Source organism: Lepus europaeus, chromosome X, assembly GCF_033115175.1.
Source record: "Lepus europaeus isolate LE1 chromosome X, mLepTim1.pri, whole genome shotgun sequence".
NCBI lineage: Eukaryota > Metazoa > Chordata > Mammalia > Lagomorpha > Leporidae > Lepus > Lepus europaeus.
In genome coordinates this window covers 44,760,114-44,784,985 of record NC_084850.1, presented here as the reverse complement: position 1 = coordinate 44,784,985, position 24,872 = coordinate 44,760,114, and the positions used below count along the sequence as shown (strand labels likewise).

The 24,872-nt window shown below is 44.5% G+C and overlaps 1 protein-coding gene across 1 annotated transcript; it reads left to right on the top strand.

Annotated features, from left to right (window-relative positions):
* The first annotated feature begins 18,589 nt into the window (after positions 1-18,589).
* Positions 18,590-19,936, top strand: LOC133752997 (selenide, water dikinase 1-like). The gene is given in 2 exon segments (XM_062183331.1): positions 18,590-19,565; positions 19,568-19,936. Coding segments are annotated over 2 exon segments (1,176 nt in total). The 5' UTR covers positions 18,590-18,676; the 3' UTR covers positions 19,855-19,936.
* Positions 19,937-24,872: the final 4,936 nt, after the last annotated feature.

The following is a 24,872-nucleotide window of genomic DNA, read 5'->3' as shown; positions in this document are numbered from 1 at the left end:
ATGATAATAATAAGTAAAAGAGCCTTTGAAGCATCAAGAAACAGAGTCGCCTGCATCACTCCTCTCCGTGCTCTTCAAAGCACACCATTCAAAGTGATGCCTCCCACTTGGGAGAGGGAGAGTAAATAAAGTCCAGACTTGCACCTTGTGATCAGTAGCAGTGCTGCTACAGGGAAACCTAGAGTCACACACGATCCCTGGCCTCTGGCCTCCAGCCTCTGCTCCTGCAGACTGAGATGTTGGCCAATGGACCACCTCCACCACAACCTCCTCCAACCTCTAGCAGAGTGCAGTAAATGCTGCTGCCGGGCACTAGACAGGGAAAGTGCACTTGGGGTTTGCCTTGCAGCTCAGTGCTGGGGCTGCCCTGGTCAAACTGGGAACAGATAAAGCCCCAAGGCCTCTATCCTGCACTGGTGCTCTGGTCAGCAGCTTCTAGATCTGCCCCACCATCAGGCAAAGACTCTGTCCCAGTGAGGGAGACCTGTTTGGACTAGTGTCACTCAGGGCTGCTGACTGCATGGCACAAGGACCAACGACCATGACACTCAGGTGTGACCCAGCTTAGTGTCCGCCTGGGCAGCCAGGCTACCTCCACTCCCACTTCCCCTAACTCCGGCAGACAGCAGAGCGTGACGTCAGCCGCTGGAGTGCGGGGTGAGAAAGTGAGGTTAGGACTTGGTCTCAAAGCTCGGTGGGTGGGGCGCTTGCTGCAGTGAGACTCAGCACCAGATCAATCCCAAAGGCTTGTAGCCCCAGGCTATTGCTCACAGAGCCAGCCTCTAGATGTGCTTTGACATCAAGCAGAGCCCTGACTCTTGGTGCAATGATTCCCTGTGGCCTGTACCACCACCAGTATCCCCTGGGCTTGGTGCACACTCTGAGGGAGTTTATGGAATCAAGTTCCATCCCTGCATTAATGTGCCTAAGAGGCAGCAGAAGATGACCCATGTATTTGGTTTCCTGTCACCCACACTGGAGACTGGACAGAGTTCCTAGCTCCTGGTTTCCTGGTTCTGGTCTCGCCCAGCCTTGGCTCCTGGCTGTTGCAGTCATTTGGGGATTGACTGGGTGGAATTTGGATCTCGGTCTCTCCTCCGTCTCTCTGTCACTTGATCTTTCAAGTAAATGAATGCAACTTAAAAATAATGTTTAACAGGACTAAGTCATTATTTGCCAATGATAACCTTGAATGCAAACACACTAAATCCTCCAATTAAAATATACAAACTTTCTAAATGGATTTAAAAAGACCCAGAGATATACTGCACACAGGAAATTTGTTTCACAAGTAATGACACCCACACACACTAAAAGGGAAAAGATCGGAAAAGATGGATTATACAAAAACAAGCAGGAGCAGCTGATTCAGGACAATAAGGTTAAAAGTGTAAAAAACAGACAGTCACTACATAATGATCAAAGGATTAACTCCACAAGGAGATGTCACGATTGTAAACATCTATGCACTAATGCCGATGCACCTAACTTTAGAAACACACATCATTACATCTGAAAAATGAGGTAAACTCCAATAATGATGGGGGACTTCAACATCTGACTTTTGTCAATGGGTAGATCATCTAGACAAAATGTGATCACAGAAACCTCAGAGTTAAACTATGCTGCAGACCAGGTGAACCTGACAGACATTTATAGGACATTCTACCCAACACCTGCAGAACACACAATCTTTTTATCAGCACATAGATCATTACCCAGGAAAGAGCACATGACAGGCTACCAAAAAAAAAAACCTCAAAAATATTTTAAAATAACGTAATCATATTCTTACCCTGTACCATTCCTGACCATAATGGAATAAAACTAGAAATCACTATGTTCCTAAAGTTCTACTTATGAAATGCATGAGGTTTGTATACCTTAAATAAAAGGTTTCTGGGTAAAAATAAACAAAACTTCTTGCTAAAACCAATGTGCCAAAGAATGTGCCTGGGGCACAATGCCCCATCTTACCTACTTTGGAAATTTTTCTTTTATTGTTGTATGAAAGACAAGTATATACACCAACCATATGACCAGCCAAGAAGTAAAGAAGTATATACGCATGAGAAAAAAACTAGAAAGCAACAATAAAACAAACTAGAAATTATACCAATACAAAGAGAATGAACAACATGCTCCTGAATAATGAGGGTTACTGAAGCCATCAAAAGGGAAATTTAATAAGTCATTACAATAATGAAAATGTAAACACAAAACTCTAAAACTTTTGGGACACTGGAAAAGTGGTAGTATGAGGGATACTGAGAGCATAAAAAAAGAGGGGTGTGTATTTGGACACCCTGCTTGGATAAACTCTTGGGAGTCTACATCCTGTGTCAGAGTGCTGGATTCAAGTCCCAGCTAATGTACTTTCGATCCAGATTCCTGCTGGTATTCACCTTGTGAGGCAATGGATGATGGCTTATGTACTTGTATCCCTGCCACTCACATGGGAGAGCCAGAGTGAATTCCAGACTCCTGGTTTGGGCCTGTCCCAGCCCTGGCTGCTTTGAGTATTAGGAGAGTCATAAGGTAAGGATAGAAGACAGAAGGATAGAAGGATCAAAGGTATATTTCTCTCTTTCTCATTCTCTCATTCTCTCTCTCTCTCTCTCTCTCTATATATATATATATATACACACATATCTATATATACAATATATATCTATATACACATACATACACATCTCACTGTCTCTCTCCTTGCCTTTCAAATAAAAGGAAAATACATAAAAAACTGAAATACAAAGATGTCAAACAGCATAATAATAAATCTCAATGAACTAGATAAACAAGACCAAATCAAATTCAATGGTAGAATAAATCATAAATTTCAAAGTAGGAATGAAAAAGAAATTTAAAAAGGCCAACAACATTTAAAGCTGTTCTTTGGAAAAAATGACATTGATAACCTTTTACATAAATTAATGAAAAAACAGGGAAGACTCGCATAAAATCAGATTAAAAAGAACATTTTATTACCAAAACCAAATACAAAGAATCAGTAGGGAACACTATGAACAATTATGTGACAAAAACTGGAACAGAACACTTTCCTGTGGTTAGAATTCTGAACTAATTTGTCTGGAATGACAAATGTTGAGCCATGAAGACATAGAAAACCTGAACAGATCAATAACAGATAATGATATTGAAAGAGTTACAGAGAGAGGGAGAGGCAGGGAGAGATTGCGTGTGAAATCTTATCTGCTGGTTCACTCCCCAGACAGCTGCAACTGCCAGAACTGGGCCAGGCCTAAGCCAGGAGCTTCTTCTAGGTCTCCCACTTGTGTACTAGGGGCCCAAGTATTTGGGCCATCTTCTGCTGCTTCACCTAGGCCATTAGCAGGGAGCTTTATCAGAAATGGAGCAGCCTGCACAGCAACTGACTCCTATATGAGATGCAGGCATTGCAGGCAGCAGCTTTAGCCACCATGACACAACACTGGCCCAACTCTGACTTTCAAATAAATAAAATCTGTGGGGAAAAAAAAAGAAGAAAAACAAAAGGCATACAGATATGAAAGGAGGACATCAACTTATACCTGTTTGGAGATGACAAATTCTATAGAGAGAGAAACCTAAACACGTCATGGAGAGACAACTGGAATTCAGACGTAAGCACATTAAGTTTGCAGGATAAAACACGAATATGGAACAATCAGTAGTGTTTTTATATACTGATGAGGAACATACTCAGAAAGGAATTATAAGAGCAATCTCATTCACAGTAGCTAAAAAATAAATAAATAAATATGGAAGACCCATACAATGAAAATTACAAAATACCAATGACAGAAGTTGAAAAAGACAATTGAATGGAAAAACTTCCCATGCTCATGAATTGGAAGAATAGTTTTAGAAAACATTATAGGGGCAGGAGCTGTGGCGCAGTGGGTTGTATCACCTCCTGAGACACTGGCATCCTGTATTGGACATCAGTTCCAGTCCTGGCTGTTGCACTTCCAGTCCAACTCCTTGCAAATGCTGCTGGAAGCAGCTGCCAATTGGAGCCCCGCCACTAAAGAGAAGGCAAGATGGAGTTCCTTGCTCCTGTTGGGGCCACTTGGGTAGTGAACCAGAGGATAGAAGAACTCTTTCTCTCACTCTTGCTCTTTGCTCTCTCCCGCCTCCCCCATTCATTTTCTGTCACTCTGCCTTTAAATAAATAACAAATCTTTTGGGGCTCAGATTGTGTCACTAAGGAGTGACCTGACTGCCCAATGTCATATGCATGCTGATTCCAGTCCCAGCTGCTCCACTTCCCATCCTGCTCCCTGCTAACGTGCCTGGAAAAACAGCAGAACGTGGAATGAGGACTAGGGCCCTGACACCCACACAGGAAGAACAGGCGCATTTCCAGGCTGCTGGCTTCATGTGGGCCCAGCCCTAGCCCTGGCCGCCATTTGGAGAGTGAACCAGCAGGGGGCAGATGTGTCTATCTGTCTCTCTATCTCTGTCTACAACTCTGCCTTCCAAATAAATAAATCAGTTAAAAACAAATCAAATCAAATAAACAAATGTAAGGGTATAAAAAATAAGAACCACAGTTTTGTTTATTTAACGCCTGACAGAAGAAACAGAGATCTCCTCTCTGCTAGTTCAGGCCCCAAATGCCAACAATATCCCCTGCTGTCGTGCTAAAACTTATCCCTATCGTGCTAAAACTTAAATTGAAAACATATGTTAAATAAAATTTAAAAGTTTGAAGGGTGTGGGGCTGATGCACGCTACTGCAATGGCAGCATCCAATATGGGTGTTTGTTCATTCGATTCCTGTCTGCTTCACTTCCAATCCAGCTCCCAGATAACGTGCCTGGGAAGGCAGTGGAGGATGGGCCAAGTGCTTGGGCCTGTGATCCCATGTGGGAGACCTGGAAGAAGCTCCTAGCTCCTGGCTTCACCCTGGTCCAGGTCCAGCTGATTAGGCCATTTGGGGAGTGAATCAGTAAATGCAAGATCAATCTCTGTGTGTGTGTTTGTGTGTGTGTGTGAGAGACTCTGCCTTTTTAAGATTTATTTATTTGAAAGGCAGAGTCACACAGAGAGAAGGAGAGGCTGGTTCACACCCTAGTTGGCCACGACAGCCGGAGATGCGCCGATCTGAAGCCAGGGGCTTCTTCTGGGTCTCCCACATGGGTGCAGAGGCCCAAGGACTTAGGCCATCTTATACTGCTTTCCCAGGCCATAGCAGTGAGCTACCTTGGAAGCAGAATAGCCGGGACTTGAACCGGCGCCCAGATGGGATGCTTTACCTGCTACACTAGAGCACCAGCCCCAAAGTAAATCTTTAGAAAGAGAAAGAGAGAGAGAGAAAGAGAGAGAGAGAGAGAGAGAGAGAGAAAGAAAGAAAGAAAGAAAGAAAGAAAGAGAAAGAAAGAAAGAAAGAAAGAAAGAAAGAAAGAAAGAAAGAAAGAAAGAAAGAAAGAAAGAAAGAAAGAAAGAAAGAAAGAAAAAAGGTAAAAGGAGCTAGCCATGTGGTCTAGGATGTAAAGTGTAGGTTTGCAATTCTAGCATGGCATATGGGAGACAAGGATCAATTTCGGGCTACTCTCCTTCCCATACAGCTCCCAATTGATTTCCCTGGAAGGAAGTTGAAGCTGATGTTCTCGGGACCCTGCCATCCACAACAGATAAACTTCTGGGCCCCTGGCTGTGACCTGGGCCAACCCCAGCCCTTGCACACATGTGGGGAGGGATCCAGTAAACGAAAAGTCTCCTCCTCATTCTGTATCTCCTCTTCTATCACTCTGACTTTCCACTATATAAAATAAATCTATTTAAATTTTAAAGAAAAGGCAGACAGACAGGAAGGCTACAAAGACAGAAATCTCCCATATTCTGTTTCCCTCCAAAAACTTCCAAAACTGCTAAGACTGGGACAGGTGAAGCCAGGCCTCAGAGTTTAATCCAAATCTCCCAGGTGTATGCCAGGGTTGATAGTGCATGAAGCATTACCTGCTGCCTCCCAGAGTGTGTACTGGAAGGAAGGTGGAATTGAAAAGGGAAACTGGATTCACACTCAGGATCTAAAATGTGGAACGTAGGCATCCCAAGGAATAGTGTACCTGCTACAACAAATGCACGTCCCACAGCTTTATCTTTTAAAAACAAAATGTTATATATCATAAAGGGAGACAGAGAGATACAGAGAGAGAGAGAGACCTGGTGTGGGGGAGGAGAAAGACAGAGAAAGATTTCAATTTAGCTCACTAAGTCCCCAAATGCTGGCAATAGCCACTGTTACTCCTAACATATTAAAGCTAAAATTCAAAACATACATTAATTAACTAACTCATTTTGAAAGTGGGGAAGGTACCAGTATTATATTAAAGAAAGTTAATCTGCAGCTTGCAAATCCAGAAATACATATCACAGCCAGGGTTCGATTGCCAGGTGATCCTGTTCGATCCACTTCCCAGCTAAAGTGCATGGGATGACAGCAGAAGACTGCCCAAGCCCTTGACCCTCCTACCCAGGTGGCAGACCAAGATGGAGTTATGCGATCCTGGTTTCAACTGGCCCCGACACAGCCTTTGAGGCTATTTGTGGTGTGAACCAGCAGATGGACTATGTCTCTCCACCTCTGTATCTTTTTTCTGTGTGACTCTGCCTTTCAAATAAATAAATTTTTTGTTAAAAAATAAATAGAAGGCAGAGAAACAGAGACAGAAAAACCCAGATTTCACCCATCTGCCGATTCCCTCTCAAAAATATCTTTCTTGTTTTCAAAGATTTATTTGAAAGGCAGAGTTACACAGAGAGGGGGAGAGAGAGAGAGAGAATCTCCCATCCACTGGTTCACTCCCCAAAGAACCCAGCAGCCAGGGCTGAATCAGGACCCAAGAGCTTCTTTTATGTGTCCCTCACGTGTGGCAGGGACCCACAAACTTGTATCATCTTCTGCTGCTTTCCCAGGTCATTAGCAGGGAACTGGATTGGAAGTGGAGCAGCCAGAACTCTAACTGGCACCCATATGGGATACCGGCACTGCAGGCAGCAGCTTAACCTGCAATGCCACAATACCAGTCCCCTCCAAAATTTCTGAAACAGCTTGTGGGATCCAGGCCTAAGCCAGGGGCAGAACCAAAATTCAGGTCCGCCATACGGGTTTCAGGGACATGAGGAAGGAGCTTCTTCCAGGCCTCTCTCGTGAGTGGCAGGGGCCCAGGATCTTGAGCTAACTTCTGCTGCTTTCCCAAGCCCACTAGCAGAGAAGTGGATAGAAAGTAGAGCAGCTGTGACATGAACCGGCGCCCATAGGAGACACCCACGCTGAAGGCCACAGCCCTGGTTCCAAATCAAAACAATGTTCAAAAACAAAAAACAAAAAAGAGCCAGGAGTAAAGGGCCTGCCTTGTAGCTTAGCGAGTAAAACCATCTCAAGCAATCCTGGCATCCCATCAGGCACAGGATGCTGTGTACCGCACCCCAGATCCATTCTCACTCCCTTTCACTGTCCCCAACAAGGCAGCAGAATGTGGCCCAAGTGCTTACACCCTGCTTCCCACACGGGAAAACTGGAAGAAGCTCCCTACTCCGCCTAGATTCCAACTTGCCTGGCCCCAGCCTTTGTACATCTGCAGACTGAAGTAGCAGATGGAAGGTCTTTATCTCTTTCCCTCTCACTCTCTCTTTCTCTCTCAGTATCCCTCACATTGAAAGAGAGAAATCTTTTAAGAAAAGGAAAAACATGAATATAAGAGGAGAGGCAGTGGGAGAGAAAAAGACAGCAATCTCCCATCTGCTGTTTCCTCCCCAGATTTCAGAATCAGTTTGTCTGAGCTGGGCCTAAGCCAGGTACCAGGAAGCAAAGGCAGCTCTAACATGTGAATGGATCGAACACAACTGCTCAGGCCATCGCTTTCCACATCCCAAAGTGCACACAGCAGGAAGCATCAATAGGAAAGAAGCCAGAACCGCAAGCCAGGCTCTCCAAAGTGGAAGATGTAGGAGTCATCAGTGGAAACCTCTGACATGACGCCCCAAACGCCCAGCCTTCAGTCTTAGCTTTCTCAAACTTCATCTGGGGGCTGGCCTTGTGGCATAGTAGGTTAAGATGCCACTTGCCACTCTAGCATCACTAGGAGCAGGGCTTCCAACCATGGGCGCTCCACTTCCAAACCAGCTCCCTGCTCATGTGCCTGGCGAGGCAGTGCAAAATGATAGCCCAGTCACTTGGCCCCCTGGTGCCCACAGGGGAGACCAAGAAGCACTTCTGGGCTGCAGGCTTCCACCTGGCTCAGCCCCAGACTTTGTGGCCATCCGAGGACTGACCCATCACCTCAAACATCCTCTTCTGCCTCTGTGTCTCCCTTTCTGTCACTCTGCCTTGCCCCTGAATCAAAGAAATCTTTCCAAGCAATACAAGACAGGAGACACAGGGAAACAGAGGGGCAGACAGAAATCTCCCATGTGTTGTCTGCCTCCCATCAGTTCCAAAACTGCCCTTGTGAGACCTGCCTGATCCAGGCCCCAGGAGTTTCATACAGCTCTAGCTGCAGCCAGAATGGGGAGGCTCCACTGGGACTTGGGAGCTACAATGAGCCATGTGAATGTGATTATCCCAGGAGTGTGGGACCTACAGCAGCCACGTGAGCATCCCAGGAGTGTGGGACCTACAGCAGCCACGTGAGCATCCCAGGAGTGTGCGACCTACAGCAAACCATGCACATTCCACAACTGTGCTTTTTTTTTCACAGGCAGAGGTAGACAGTGATAGAAAGACAGAGGGAAAGATCTTCTTTGCGTTGGTTCACCCCCTCATATGGTTGTTACGGCTGGTTGCAGTACACCCGCGCGCTGCGCCAATCCGAAGCCAGGAGCCAGGTGCTTCCTCCTGGTCTCCCATGCGGGTGCAGGATCCAAGCACTTGGGCCATCCTCCACTGCCTTCCCGGGCCACAGCAGAGAGCTAGACTGGAAGAGGGGCAACCGGGACAGAATCTGGCGCCGCAACCGGGACTAGAACCTGGAGTGCCGGCGCTTCACGCGGAGGATTAGCCAACGGAGCTGCAGCGCTGGCCCACAACTGTGCCTTTCAAAATCATATCTGATTCCTTTGAACAGTAGTTGCATTGAGCCCACAGAGAAGAGGGCAACACTAAGACACACAGAGGCATTGAAAGACACATCCCTTCAGCAAGTTCAGGACCAGATGTGCTCCTATCAGATTAAGCCTCAACTTCAGACCAGAGTAGATTATGGATTAACTATATCAGATGACAGTGAGTGTGCCAGCATTGTATCCCAGATAGCTACCTGGCAGTTGAATACAGAGGCCACAGTTCCATTCCACAGATGCACCTGTTCTCATCCAGCCCCTGCTAATGTGCCTGGGAAGGCAGCAGAAGTTGGCCCAGGTCCTCTAGAACCTCAAGGACAGGCAGGAGACCCAGATGCGTTTCTGGGAGGCTGGCTTCCCACTGGCCTTGGACCTGCCTCTGTAGCCACTTTGGCTGGGAACCACCACATATACCTTCTTTGTCTCTCTCCCTCTGTCTCCAATTCTGTGTGACTCTGCCTTCAAAATCTAGAATTGGCTTCCAAAATTCAATGATAGAGAGACAGAGCCAGACACAGACAGCCAGACAGAAATCTCCCATCAGCCCCTTTCTGTCCACTAATTCCTAAAACCGCTATGGCTGAACCAGCCTAAAGCCAGGCCTCACAAGCTTAATCTGGGTCTCTGGCAGGGTCCTGATGCTTGAACTGTCCCCTGCTGCCTGCCACACTCTGTCCTGCCAGCTAACTGGAACTGGTAACCGAGCCTTGAGTGGAACTCAGGCTCGACAATGTGGAATGTGGGCATGCCGGAAATACCATACCTGCTGCAACCGATCGCTTCCCACAGCCTTACCTTTTCCAGAGCTAGGTGGGTTGATTGGAGAGGCAGACCACGGGAGCTCCATAGTGAGACACAGAGTGATAGAGAGGCAGAGACAAACATTTCCCTTCAGCCACTCTGGTCCCCAAATGCTTGAAATGCCCACTGCTGCACCTATCCGGTTAAAGCTGAACTTAAAACATGTATTAGTATATGAATTGATTAATTAATAAAGATAACTGGGAGTACACCGGTGTAGTATCCCAGAATGGAAATCTGCTGCATACAATCCAGCAACACATATCAGAGCCAGGATCCCACACCCCAGCTGCAACTCTTCTCATCCAGCCTCCTGCTGATGTGCCAGGGAGGGCAGTAGCAGACAGCCCAAGTGCTCTGGCCCCTCCCACCCATGTCGCTGACCCTGTTGAGGCCATGGATCCCAGCTTTCATAGGGCAGTCATCCAGCCTCCCTGGCCATATTGGGTATGAATCCACACAAGGAATATCTCTCTCTTTTGCTTATTGCTTTCTGTGACCCTCCTTCTTTATGGGTGACTTTGCCTTTCAGATGAATGCACTTTTTAAAACACAAAAACTAGACAAAAATACAGGAACAAGGATCCCGCCTTGCTGGTTAGTGAGGAAAGCCACCACAAGCAATCCCAGCATCCCACATGGGCACACGCTGTAGTGCATGCTGCCCCAAGTCTGGGCTTGCTCCCTACTAATGGACCCAGAAAGCAGAGGAAGATGACCCAAGTGTTTGCACCTTACTACCCACAGGGGAGACCTAGAAGAGCTCCCATTTGCTGGCTTCTGTCTGGTTCCTTCCCAGCCACTGCAGCCTATGGTGGAGTGAACCAGTGGATGGGAGATCTCTCTCACTCTCCCCCCCTGCCCCCCCCCGTGTGTGTGTGTGTGTGTGTTTGTGTGTGTGTGTTTGTGAAAGAGAGAGAGAAATCCTGACATTGAAACAAATAAAGAAATATATTAACAAAAAGAAAAAAAATGAAAAATGTATAGAACCAGAGGAAGAGGAGACAGACCAAATTCTCCCACCTGCCTCTTTCCTCCCAAAATCTCAGAAACACCTTGTCCGAGCCAGGCCTAGGCTGGGTGTCAGGATCCAAATGGAGTTTTGCCATGTGAGTGGCTGGGACACGATTGCTCTGGCCATCTCTTGTTGCATCCTACAGTGTACATGAGCAAGAAGCTGCAATTGGAAATAAGCTGCAACTGCAAGCCAGGCACTCTGATGTAACAGGAAGCAACAAAGGAAACCTCTGACCTGACGCCCCAAACGCCCAGCCTTCAGTCTTAGCTTTCTCAAACTTCATCTGGGGGCTGGCCTTGTGGCATAGGGGTTAAGCTGTCACTTGCCATGATGTCATCCCATAGCTGCACAGCTTCCAACATCCACTGTTCCACTTCCCATCCAGCTCCCTGCTCACATGCCTGGCGAGGCAGCACAAGAAGACAGCCCAGACACTTGGCTCCCTGTTGCCCACAGAAGAGACCATGATGGACTTCTAGGCTCCTCGCTTTGGCTGGGCCCAGCCCAAACCTTTGTGGCCATTTGGAAAGTGGACCAGTGGTTGAAAGAGCTCCTTCACCCTCAGTTTCTCCCTTTCTCTCTCTCTATGCCTTTTAAAGATTTACTTTATTTACTTGAAAGAAATAAGACAGAGATACAAGATATAGGCAGATGACAGACAGGTATCTCTTATCTGCTCTTTCCTTTCCAATATTTCTAAAATCGCTAGGAGTGTGCCTGATTGAAGCCGTTCCCCAGAATCTTAAACCAGGTCTCCTGGGTCAGGGAGAGTATCCCATGTTCATGAACCATTACTTGCTGCCTCTCAAAGTGCTTTCTGGAAGGAAGCTGGATTTGGGAATGGAACCTGGACTGGGAACCAGCCCCACAATGAGGGATGTGGGCATCCTAAGAAGTGCTGTACTCTCTACAACAAACACTCATCCCACAGCCTTACCTTTTATAAACAAAACTGTATTTATCTAAAAGTTGACAGAGAGTTGGGGATGGGGGTGAGTGATGGAGAGAGACAGCTCCCATCAGCTAGTTTGTCCCCAAATGCCAGAAATACCCAGTGTTGTTCTTATCATTATAAAATTTAAGTTTAAAAAATATATTACTTAGATGGTCCAGCTTTTGTATCCATTTGGTAAGTGAACCAGTGGATGGATAATCTCACTTTTTCCCCTCATTGTCTCTCCTCTGTAATTCTGCCCTTCAAATAAATATAGTAAATTTCTATAAATTTACTTTCCTTTTAATTGGAAAGGCATAAAGACAGAGACAGACAGACATGCAGAACAGTATCTGCCATTCTCTGGTTCACCTCTCAAGTGTCTACAACTGCCAGCATGGGGCAGGGTCAAAGCCAGATGGTCTGAATTCATTCCAGGTCTCCTACATGTGTGGACAGGACCCAGCTCCTAGATCCATCACCTGCCTCCCAGGGTACACATTAGCAGAGAGCTGGAATCAGAAGCATGGCTGCGACATGAACTCAGACACTCTGATATGGGATGCATTTGGGCCAAGTGGTGACTGAAATGTACCAAACTCTTGCCCCTGGAACAAATTACATTGTTTAAATGTTCATGTTATCCAAATCAATTTGCAGACTCAGTACAATTACCATCAATACATCTCTCCTACAGAGCTAGTGTTGTGGCACAGTGGGTAAAGCCACTGCCTACAATGCCAGCATCCCACAGAAGCACCAGTTTATGTCCCAGCTGGTCTACTTCCGATCCAGCTCCCTGCTAATCGACTTAAAGCAGAAGATGGGCCAAGTACTTGGGACCCAGCCACCCACATGGGAGGCCTTGAAAAACCTCCTGGCTCCTGGGTTTGGCCTGGCCCAGCCCTGGCCATTGCAGCCATCTGGGGAGTGAACCAGTGGATAAAAGATCCACTCCTTCTCCCTTTCCTCCCTCTTCCTCCTCTAACTCTTTCAAATAAATAAATTTTATATATATATATATATATATATATATATATATGTATATGTTAAAATCACATTCTCCTCAGTAATAAGATAATCCTAAATTGAACATGAAGTGTAAAAACACCAAATACCCAAAGCAATCTAGAACAAAACAAACAAAGCTAGAGACATCACAATGCCAGATGTCAAAGGCATATTACAGAGCTCTTAAGAAAACTAGCACTGCACTGGCATTAAAATGGACACTTTGATTAATGGAACAGAAGCAATATCTCAGAAACTATGCAACTGATAAAGGATTAATAACCAGAATCTACAAAGAGATCAAGAAACTCCACAACAACAACAAAAACCAGTTAAGAGATGGGCAAAGGATTTAAACATTCTTCAAAAGAGGAAATCCAAATGGCCAACAGACACCGGAAAAAATGCTTAATAGCTGCCAGGTAAATACAAACCAAAACCACAATGTGGTTTCACCTGACCCCAGTTAGAATGGCTCTCATACAGAAGCCAACGATCAACAACTGCTGGGGAGGATGTGGGGAAAAAGATACCCTAATCCACTGTTGGTGCGAATGTAAACTAGTAAAGCCACTATGGAAGACAGTATGGAGATACATCAAAAATCTGAAGATAGACCTACCACATGACCCATCCATCCCACTCCTGGGAATTTACCCAAGGGAAATGAAATCAGGAAACAAAAGAGCTATCTGCACCTCCATGTATATTGCAGCTCAGTTCACAAGAGCTAAGACATGGAATCAACCTAAATGCCCATCAACCCAAGACTGGATAAAGAAATTATGGGGGGCCGGTGCTGTGGTACAGTAGGTAAATCCTCCACCTGTGGAGCCGGCATTCCATGTGGGCACTGGTTCTAGTCCCGGCTGCCCCTCTTCCTATCAAGCTCTCTGCTATGGCCTGGGAGAGCAGTGGAGGATGGCCCAAGTGCTTGGGCCCCTGAACCTGCATGGGAGACCAGTAAGAATGTCCTGACGCCTGGCTTCAGATCAGCGCAGCTCTGGCCATTGGGGCCACCTGGGGAGTGAACCAGCAGAAGAAAGACCTTTTTCCCTGCCTCTCAAATAAATAAATAAAATCTTAAAAAAAAAGAAATTATGGGAAATATATACTATGGAATACTACACAGCAGTAAAAAATGAAATCCAGTCATTTGCAACAAAATGGATCAATCTAGAAAACTTCATACTTAGCAAAATAAGCCAATCACAAAGGGACAAATACCATATGTTCTCCCTGATTGGTGAGAATAGCACATCTAAAATGAAAGCTGTAGAAGTGAAATTGATATTTTGAGAAACAATGATTTAAATAGCCCTTGTCTTGACTTTTGAGTAACAGTTTTTTTCTTTTTTCTTTTCTCTTCTTCATACTATATGTTGAACTCTTTACTTAACAGAGTTAATCATATGTATATAAAGTCAATTGAAAATAGATCCCAGTAAAAATAGATCTCAGTAAAATAGATCCCAGTAAAAAATGAGGGAATTAAGAAAGGTAGAAGGATGTTAGTAACTGTAAATCTGTATAGTTCTACATACAGTCCTACAGACTTACTTCTAAGGGTACAGTTTAAAAACCTGTCATAGGACTCTAATCCCATTAAAATTGGTGGTAAAAATGCCATCTTAAGGGTTAAAGTGATCATATTAAGTGTTAAAGTGAACATATACATATGATTAAGTGTTAAAAAGATCATATAAATAACATCAAGTGCCTGTTAATAATAATAGAATTAAAAAGGAGGCAATGTCCAACATGGGAAGCAGTCAACACAGAAGACTCCTAGAATGATACTCTGGAAATAACACTCTGGCCACAGAATCGACCCTCAAGGCTTCCTGGTCTGGCTGAAAGGCCTGTGAGAGCATTTCAGGAATGGAAAGCCAAGACACTGTGGCAAAAAATATCCAACATGAAGGATCTCTGTGAGTGAATCTCCAGTGGAAAGAAAGGGCCATCAAAGAAGGATGTACTTTTCTTTTAAGGGAGGAGAGAACTTCCACTTTGCTTATGGCCTTGTCCAAATATTGAAGGAGTCGGTGGTCACAAAAGGTTTCCATAGCCTTGGCAACTCATGGCAAGAACCTCAGGTGATCACTGATGTCCTAAATAAGAGTGTTAACAGTTAAAGTACCAATAGAAGTCACTCTGTGCACTAACTCTCCATGTAGGACCTCTGTCCTTAATGATTTGTATTATGAGAATTAACTGCAAAACTTGTTCTCAAACTGTACTATATACGTTGCTTGTGTGTGTGGGTGCGAATTTTTGAAATCCTTACTTAGCAAAGAGTTGGCCCTGTGTATACAAAGTTAAACTAGAAATGAACCTTAATGAAGAATGGGATGGGAGAGGGAGTAGGAGGTGGGCCAGGAATAGGGGTGGGAGGGCAGGTATGGGGGAAAGAACCACGATATTCCCAAAGTTGTACCTATGAAGTTTGCATTCATTAAATAAAAACTTAAAAAAAGAAAATAGTCTATGCACCTACAGTCAGTTGATTTTTGAGGGAGGTATCAGAAACATACACTGGAGAAAGAGCAGTCCCTTTAATAAAACATGCTCAAAAAACTAGATATTCATGGGCAAAAGACTCAAATAAGACCCTTCCCGACACACCTCTAATCCTATAGAAAAAACAATTCAAAATGCAATAAAGACCTAAATGTAAGACATGAAACTATAAAACTACTAGAAGAAAATACAGAGGAAACACTTCAAGGCATTGGTACACACACAAAAATTATTTTATAAGATCACAGAAGCACAGGTAGTATGAGAAAAGTAGACAAATAAGATTACATCAAAATAAGAAGCTTCTGAACAACAAAAAATCAATATAGAGAAGAGATAATCAACAACAGCAGAGAAAATACCTGCAGACTTATGCGTGTGAAAAATAAAGTATCAGTATCTGGACTATAAGGACTTAAAACACTCAACAACCTAAAACAATCCATTTAAGAAATGGACAAAAATGGGGCCGGTGCCGCGGCTCACTAGGCTAATCCTCCGCCTTGTGGTGCCGGCACATCGGGTTCTAGTCCCGGTCGGGGCACCAATCCTGTCCCGGTTGCCCCTCTTCCAGGCCAGCTCTCTGCTGTGGCCAGGGAGTGCAGTGGAGGATGGCCCAAGTCCCTGGGCCCTGCACCCCATGGGAGACCAGGATAAGCCCCTGGCTCCTGCCATCGGATCAGCGCGGTTCGCCGGCCGCAGTGTGCCAACCGCGGCGGCCATTGGAGGGTGAACCAACGGCAAAAGGAAGACCTTTCTCTCTGTCTCTCTCACTGTCCACTCTGCCTGTCCAAAAAAAAAAAAAAAAAGAAATGGACAAAAATGGGGGACTGGTGTTGTGGCTCGGTAGGTTAAGCAATTCCTGCATCAGTGGCTTTCTATATGCCTGCTGGTTTGAGTCCTGGCTGCTCCACTTCCAATCCAGCTCCCTGCTAATGTGCCTGGGAAAGCACTAGAAGATGGCCCAGGAACATGGGCCCCCCCCCCATCCATCTGGGAAACCTGTATAGAGTCCCTGGCTCCTGGCTTCAACATGGCCCAGCCCAGCCATTTGGGGAGTGAACCAAAGGATGGAAGATCTCTGTCTTCATTTCCTCCTACTCTCTGTAACTCTGCCTTTCAAATAAATCAATTATGAAAAAGAAATGGACAGGGGGCAGTGCTGTGGCACAGCAGGTTAATGCCCTGGTCTGAAGCACTGACATCCCATGTGGGCGCCAGGTCCAGTCCCGGCTGTTCCACTTACGATCCAGCTTTCTGCTATGGCTTGGGAAAGCAGTAGAGGATGGCCCAAGTCCTTGAGCCCCTGCACCCACGTGGGAGACCCAAAAGAAGCTCCTAGCTCTGGATCAGCACAGATCCGGCCATTGCTGCCACTTGGGGAGTGAACCAGCAGATGGAAGACCTCTCCCTCCCTCCCCCTCCCTCTCGCCTAACCCTCCTTCTCTCCCTCCCCCTCCTCCTCCCCTTCTCTCTCTCTCCAAAACTAGCAGGTGAAGAGAAACAATTGAAATCAGAGAAGAAATCAATAGGATTGAAGCCAAAAAAAAAATACAAAAATTCAGCCAAATGAGCTGTTTTTTGAAAAAAAAATAATAAACAAAAATGACACAACATTGGCCCAACTAACTAAAAAAGGAGAGAAAAGAACTAAATCAATAAAATCAGAGATGAAAAAGGGAATGTAACAACAGACACCACAGATATAAAAAGAGTCATCAGAAATTACTACAATAGTTGTATGCCAGCAAACAGGGAAATCTATCAGAAATGGATAGATTCCTGGTCACATACAACCTACTTAAATTGAACCATGAAGACCTAGAAAACTTAAACAGACCCATACCCAAGTCAGGAATTGAATCACTAATAAAGGCCCTCCCAAAAAAAGAAAAGCCCAGGACCGGATGCATTCACTGCTGAATTCTACCAGACATTTAAAGAAGAACTAACTCCAATTCTTCTCAAACTATTCAGAACAACTGAAAGAGAAGAATCCTCCCAAATTCTTTCTATGAAGCCAGCATCACCTTAATCCCTAAGCCTGGAAAAGATGCAGCAGAGAAAGAGAATTACAGACCAATATCCCTGATGAACACAGAAGCAATAATCCTCAAAAAATTCTGGCCAGTAGAATGCAACAACACATCAGAAAGATCATCCACCCAGACCAAGTGGGATTAGTCCCTGGTATGCAGGGATTTATCCCTGGTATGCAGGGATGGTTCAATGTTCACAAATCAATCAATGTGATATACATTAACAAACTGCAGAAGAAAAACCATATGATCATCTCAATAGACACAGATAAAGCATTGGATAAAATACAACACCCTTTCATGATGAAAACTCTAAGCAAATTGGGTATAGAATGAACATTCCTCAATACAATCAAAGCAATTTATGAAAAACCCACGGCCAGCATCCTATTGAATGGGGAAAAGTTGGAAGCATTTCCACTGAGATCTGGTACCAGACAGGGATGCCCACTCTCACCACTGCTATTCAATATAGTACTGGCAGTTTTAGCCAGAGCCATTAGGCAAGAAAAAGAAATTAAAGGGATACAAATTGGGAAGGAAGAACTCAAACTATCCCTCTTTGCAGATGATATGATTCTTTATTTAGGGGATCCACAGAACTCTACTAAGAGACTATTGGAATTCATAGAAGAGTTTGAAAGTAGCAGGATATAAAATCAATGCACAGAAATCAACAGCCTTTGTATACACAGGCAATGCCACAGCTGAGAAATAACTGCTAAGATCAATCCCATTCACAATAGCTGCAGAAACAATCAAATACCTTGGAATAAACTTAACCAAGGACATCAAAGATCTCTATGATGAGAATTACAAAACCTTAAAGAAATAGGATACCAAAAAATGGAAAAATCTTCCATGCTCAGGAATTGGAAGAATCAATATCATCAAAATGTACATTCTTCCAAAAGCAATTTACAGATTCAATGTTATACCAATCAAAATACCAAAGACATTCTTCTCAGATCTGGAAAAAATGATGCTGAAATTCATATAGAGGCACAGGAGACCTCGAATATCTAAAGCAATCTTGTACAACAAAAACAAAGCCAGAGGCATCACAATACCAGATTTCAAGACACACTACAGGGCAGTTATAATCAAAACAGCATGGTACTGGTACAGAAACAGATGGATATGTTAAGTAGGAAGTCAGATATGAGCTTATGTGTTTGTGATAAAGGCTTGAAAGCGAGCCGGTGGATCTGTAAGAAAGAACCCAGCCCACCAGGAGAGAGGGAGGGGAGGGGTTGAACTGTGAGGAGCGTGGGCCCAAGAACCATGTCTACGCGGGAGTCCTTTAACCCGGAAAGTTATGAGTTGGACAAGAGCTTCCGGCTAACGCGGTTCACGGAACTGAAGGGCACAGGCTGCAAAGTGCCCCAAGATGTCCTTCAGAAGTTGCTGGAGTCCTTACAGGAGAACCACTTCCAAGAAGATGAGCAGTTTCTGGGAGCTGTGATGCCAAGACTTGGCATTGGAATGGAAACTTGTGTCATTCCTTTGAGGCACGGTGGGCTCTCCTTGGTTCAGACCACGGATTACATTTACCCTATCGTAGACGACCCTTACATGATGGGCAGGATAGCATGTGCCAACGTCCTCAGCGACCTCTATGCCATGGGGGTCACGGAGTGTGACAACATGCTGATGCTCCTCGCAGTCAGCAATAAAATGACTGACAGGGAGAGGGATAAAGTAATGCCCCTAATTATACAGGGTTTCAAAGATGCAGCAGAGGAAGCAGGAACGTCAGTAACAGGTGGCCAAACAGTGTTAAACCCCTGGATCGTTTTGGGAGGAGTCGCCACAACTGTCTGCCAGCCCAATGAATTTATCATGCCAGATAATGCAGTACCAGGGGACGTGCTGGTGTTGACGAAACCCCTGCGGACACAAGTTGCTGTCGCCGTGCACCAGTGGCTGGATATTCCTGAAAAACGGAATAAAATTAAACTAGTGGTCACCCAAGAAGACGTGGAGCTGGCATACCAGGAGGCGATGATGAATATGGCCAGACTCAACAGAACAACTGCAGGACTGATGCACACGTTCAACGCACATGCGGCCACTGACATCACGGGCTTCGGGATCCTGGGCCACGCACAGAACCTAGCCAAGCAACAGAGGAACGAGGTGTCGTTTGTGATCCACAACCTTCCTGTGCTGGCCAAATGGCTGCTGTGAGCAAGGCCTGCGGAAACATGTTTAGCCTCATGCATGGAACCTGCCCAGAAACATCAGGAGGCCTCCTAATCTGTTTACCACGTGAGCAAGCAGCTTGGTTCTGTGCGGAGATAAAGTCCCCCAAATATGGTGAAGGTCACCAAGCATGGATTATTGGGATTGTTGAGAAGGGCAACCGTACCGCCAGGATCATAGACAAGCCCCGGATCATCGAAGTCGCACCGCAAGTGGCCACTCAAAACGTGAACCCCACACCCGGTGCCACCTCTTAATTTAGACAGAAGTAGCTACTCGGTTTTGTTTTTAAATAGATCTATTTCCTTTATCATCACTTCAATTAAAGACTATAAGCAACAACAACAACAACAAAAAAAAAGGCCTAAGGAGACATCTAGGTCCAGCATATGCATCTCAAAGTCATCCCGATAACCTTCTAGGGGCAGCCCAGCATCTGCACTTGAAACATCCTGCCCTGCTCCTTCTACCCGATAAACTGCCAGGTGGGGGTCCCTGCCCCTTCTGCCTGATAACCTTCTAGGTGCAGCCCAGTATGTGCACTTTAAACATCCTGCCCTGGATCCTGATCTTCCAGGAGGTCCTGCTAATACTTTCTCTAACCCGGAGTGAGGCCAGCCAGGCTTCCTCCTGTCTGATAACTTCAGGGGGAAAACTCAGACAGGAAGTTTTAATATTTACATCTAAAAAGTCCTTTGTTCCAGGAGGAGAAGATGTGGGAAGGCAAGTCCCATCCCCTTAAAAATCCCCGACCTAGACCAGACTGCGCGCTCAGCCCTCTGCCTCACTGCTGAGCCACCTGCCTGGCCTGCCCAGGTGTATTCTCTCCACTTAACCATGTAAACTCTCTCTCCCCCAGACTGAGCGGCTGGGCACTCTCTCTCAGGTTCTGCCTGGAGAGGTGCCCATCCGTTCTTACGGATGCCCCTGCCCTAATAAACCTTGCTATTTGCTTTCCACTTACTCTCTAATGCCTGAATTCTTTCTTGCACAAGGAACCTGCAGTTCTCCGGAAACAGATAGACCAACGGAACAGAACCGAAACACCAGAAATCAATCCAAACATCTACAGCCAACTTATATTTGATCAAGGATCTAAAACCAATTCCTGGAGCAAGGACAGTCCATTCAACAAATGGTGCGGGGAAAACTGGATTTCTACATGCAGAAGCATGAAGCAAGATCGCTACCTTACATCTTCACAAATATCCACTCAACATGGATTAAAGATCTAAATCTATGACCCAACACCATCAAATTATTAGAGAACATCGGAGAAACCCTGCAAGATATAGGCACTGGCAAAGACTTGTTGGAAAAGACCCCAGAGGCACAGGCAGTCAAAGCCAAAATTAACATTTGGGATCGCATCAAATTGAGAAGTTTCTGTACTGCCAAAAAAATAGTAAAGTGAGGAGGCAACCGACAGAATGGGAAAAATATTTGCAAATTATGCAACCGGTAAAGGATTAATAACCAGAATCTGCAAAGAGATCAAAAAACTTCACAATAACAACAACAACAAAAAAAAAAAAAAAACAGCCCACTTAAGAGATGGGCCAAGGACCTCAATAGACATTTTTCAAAAGAGGAAATCCAAATGGTCAACAGACACATGAAAAAATGTTCAGGAACACTAGCCATCAGGGAAATGCAAATCAAAACCACACTGAGGTTTCACCTCACCCCGATTAGAATGGCTCACATACAGAAAGCTACCAACAACAGATGCTGGTGAGGATGTGGGGAAAAAGGGACACTAACCCACTGTTGGTGGAAATGCAAACTGGTAAATCCACTATGGAAGACAGTTTGGAGATTCCTCAGAAACATGAATATAACCCTACCATACAACCCAGCCATCCCACTCCTTGGAATTTACACAAAGGCAATTAAATTGGCAAATAATAAAGCTGTCTGCACCTTAATGTTTATTGCAGTTCAATTCACAATAGCTAAGATCTGGAATCAACCTAAATGCCCATCAACAGAAGACTAGATAAAGAAATTATGGGATATGTACGCTATAGAATACTACACAGCAGTGAAAAAAAAACACACAATGAAATCCGGTCATTTGCAACAAAATGGAGGAATCTGGAACACATCATGCTGAGTCAAATAAGCCAGTCTCAAAGGGACAAATGTCATATGTTCTCCCTGATTGGTGACAATTAACTGAGCACCTAAAAGGAAACCTGTTGAAGTGAAATAGACACTATGGGAAACAGTCTTGATCAGCCCTTGTCCTGACTGTCGAGGAACAACATAATACTTTATCCATTTTAGTATATTTTTGTTCTACTTAATACTATTGGTTGAACTCTTTAATTAATACGCAATTATTCTTAGGCGTTTAAATTTAACTGAGAAGTGATCCCTGTTAAATATAAGAGTGGGAATAAGAAAGGGAGGAGAGGTACAGTTTGACCCATGGTCACTCAGACTTACCCCTAATGGTAGAGCTAGAATCCTGCCAGGGAATTCCAATTCAATCCCATCAAGGTGGCATGTACCAATGCCATCTCACTAGTCAAAGTGATCTGTTTCAGTTCATAATTGATAATGATAGGTCTAAGAGTCAAAGGGATCATATAAACAAGACTAGTGTCTGCTAATACTAACTGACAGAATTAAAAAGGAGAGAACGATCCAACATGGGTAGCAGGATACACAGCAGACTCATAAAATGGCAGACGTCCTAAACAGCACTCTGGCATCAGAATCAGCCCTTAAGGCATTTCGATCTGGCTAAAAAGCCCATGAGAGTATTTCAGGCATGGAAAGCCAAGACACTCTGGCAAACAAAAAAAAGACCTAAATGAAAGATCTCTGTGAGTGTGATCCCAACAGAAAGAATGGTCCATCAAAGTAGGAGGTACCTTTCTCTGAAGGGAGGAGAAAACTTCCACTTTGACTATGAACTTATCTAAATAAGATTGGAGTTGGCGAACTCAAAAGGCTTCCATAGCCTTGGAAACTCATAACAAAAGCCTCGGGTGATTATTGACACCATAAACAAGAGTGCCAATTGTTAAATCAACAACGGGAGTCACTGTGCACTTACTCCCCATGTAGGATCTCTATCCTTAATGTGTTGTACTATGCGAATTAACAGTAAAACTACTACTCAAACAGTACTTTATACTTTGTGTTTCTGTGCGGGTGCAAACTATTGAAATCTTTACTTAGTATATACTTAGTTGATCTTCTGTATATAAAGATAATTAAAAATGAATCTTGATGAAGAACGGATAGTACAGGGAGTGGGAGATGGGATGGTTGCGGGTGGGAGGGAGGTTATGGGGGGAAAAGCCGCTATAATCCAAAAGTTGTACATTGGAAATTTATATTTATTAAATAAAAGTTGAATAAAAACAATATATTAAAGTACACAGTGTAAAACTGGAAGCAAGGCAATGGTAGTCTCTTTTTTTTTTGTCAGGCAGAGTGGACAGTGAGAGAGAGAGACAGAGAGAAAGGTCTTCCTTTTGCCGTTGGTTCACCCTCCAATGGCCGCCGCGGTAGGCACGCTGCGGCCGGCGCACCGTGCTGATCCGATGGCAGGAGCCAGGTACTTATCCTGGTCTCCCATGGGGTGCAGGGCCCAGGGACTTGGGCCATCCTCCACTGCACTCCCTGGCCACAGCAGAGAGCTGGCCTGGAAGAGGGGCAACTGGGACAGGATCAGTGCCCCGACCGGGACTAGAACCTGGTGTGCCGGCACCACAAGGCGGAGGATTAGCTTAGTGAGCCACGGCGCCGGCCAATGGTAGTCTCTTAAATGCAAAGAAAAGATAAACAAATGGAAAAGGAAGTATCCTGGTTTGATCAGTTAACACTATGTATATGTATCAAAGTATTGCACAGGATCCCATTGAAATCTAGATGAAATGCAGGATAACTTTCAAAATTTTTTATTTCTCAGAGAGAGAGAGAGAGAGAGAGAGAGAGAAACAGAACTCACTTCTACCTGTTCACTCGCCAAATGGCCACAATGGACAGTGTTGGACCTGGGCTGAAACCAAAAGCTGGAAATGCTATCCAGATCTCCCACACAGCTGGTAGGAACTCAGCTGCGTGAGGAGTCACCAAAATCTTAGAGGATCTGCATTAGCTAGTAAGCTGGGGTCAGGAGACAGAGCCACAATGGAAGCCAGGTACTCTACTGTGAGATGCAGTTATCTTAATCACTAGGATAAAAGCCTAACCAAATTGTTATCTGTTAATTTTTTTAAAAAAAAAAACCCTTTTTAATAAAATAACTTTTCTTAGAAATAGAATCCTCAACTTTCACATGTTAGGGAAAGCACTGGAATTGACAGAAACAATCAATATAAGAGACATGAAATGAGGGACAGGCCAGCACTGTGTAGTAGTGGATAAAGCCTCTGGCTTCAGTGCTGGTATCCCATATGGGCTGCAGTTTGAGTCTCAGTTGCTCTACTTCTGATCCAGCTCTTTGCTATGACCTCAAAAAGCAGTGGAAGATGGCCCAAGTCCTTAGGCCCCTGCATCCTCATAGAAGGCCCAGAAGAAGTTCCTGGCTCTTGGCTTTGGATAGGCCCAGCTCCTGTGGTTGTGGCCATTTGGGGAGTGAACCAGAAGATGGAAGACCTCTCTCCCTGTCTATGCCTCCCTAACTCTGCCTTTCAAGTAAATAAAATTTAAAAAATAAAAAAGACATGAGGGAAAAGGACAAAAAAATTCAAGAGGTATGAGTGCCAACACAAGAATGCAGAGCCTAATCCCTAAAATATCAAAAATGTTATTTCCTACAATGTTTTATCCAGAGCTGAAAAGGCAGAAATTGTGAGACTGGATTTGAAAAATAAATCTAGCTATGTGCAGGTTTCTGGAGATGGACAAAAACAAAACTCAAGGCCACAAAAAGTGTGAAATTATCTTTGAAGGGGTAGAATAAAGGAATAAAGCCACATTGTATCCAAAAGAAAGCAGTCATAGCTGTGTTGTTTTGCATGAGATTGATCTAGGACAAAGAAAGTTCCTCACATATCAAGACAGTCTGCAATGATAAAATGTTCAGTTTATATGAAATGTGTACAACTTCCCAAACCCCCATGCACCTAGAATACATTCAAACTCCTGACTGCAATACTTGACAGAATCACAAAGAGTGAGCTAAGACAGTAGCCACAAAAGAGATTTCATGCATCTATAAGCAAGTGGTCCAAAAGAACAAAAATCATTTGCTTAATCAAATGAAGTTACACAGTAAACTGAACCCAAAAGTTGGAGAATGTTTTAAGTACTT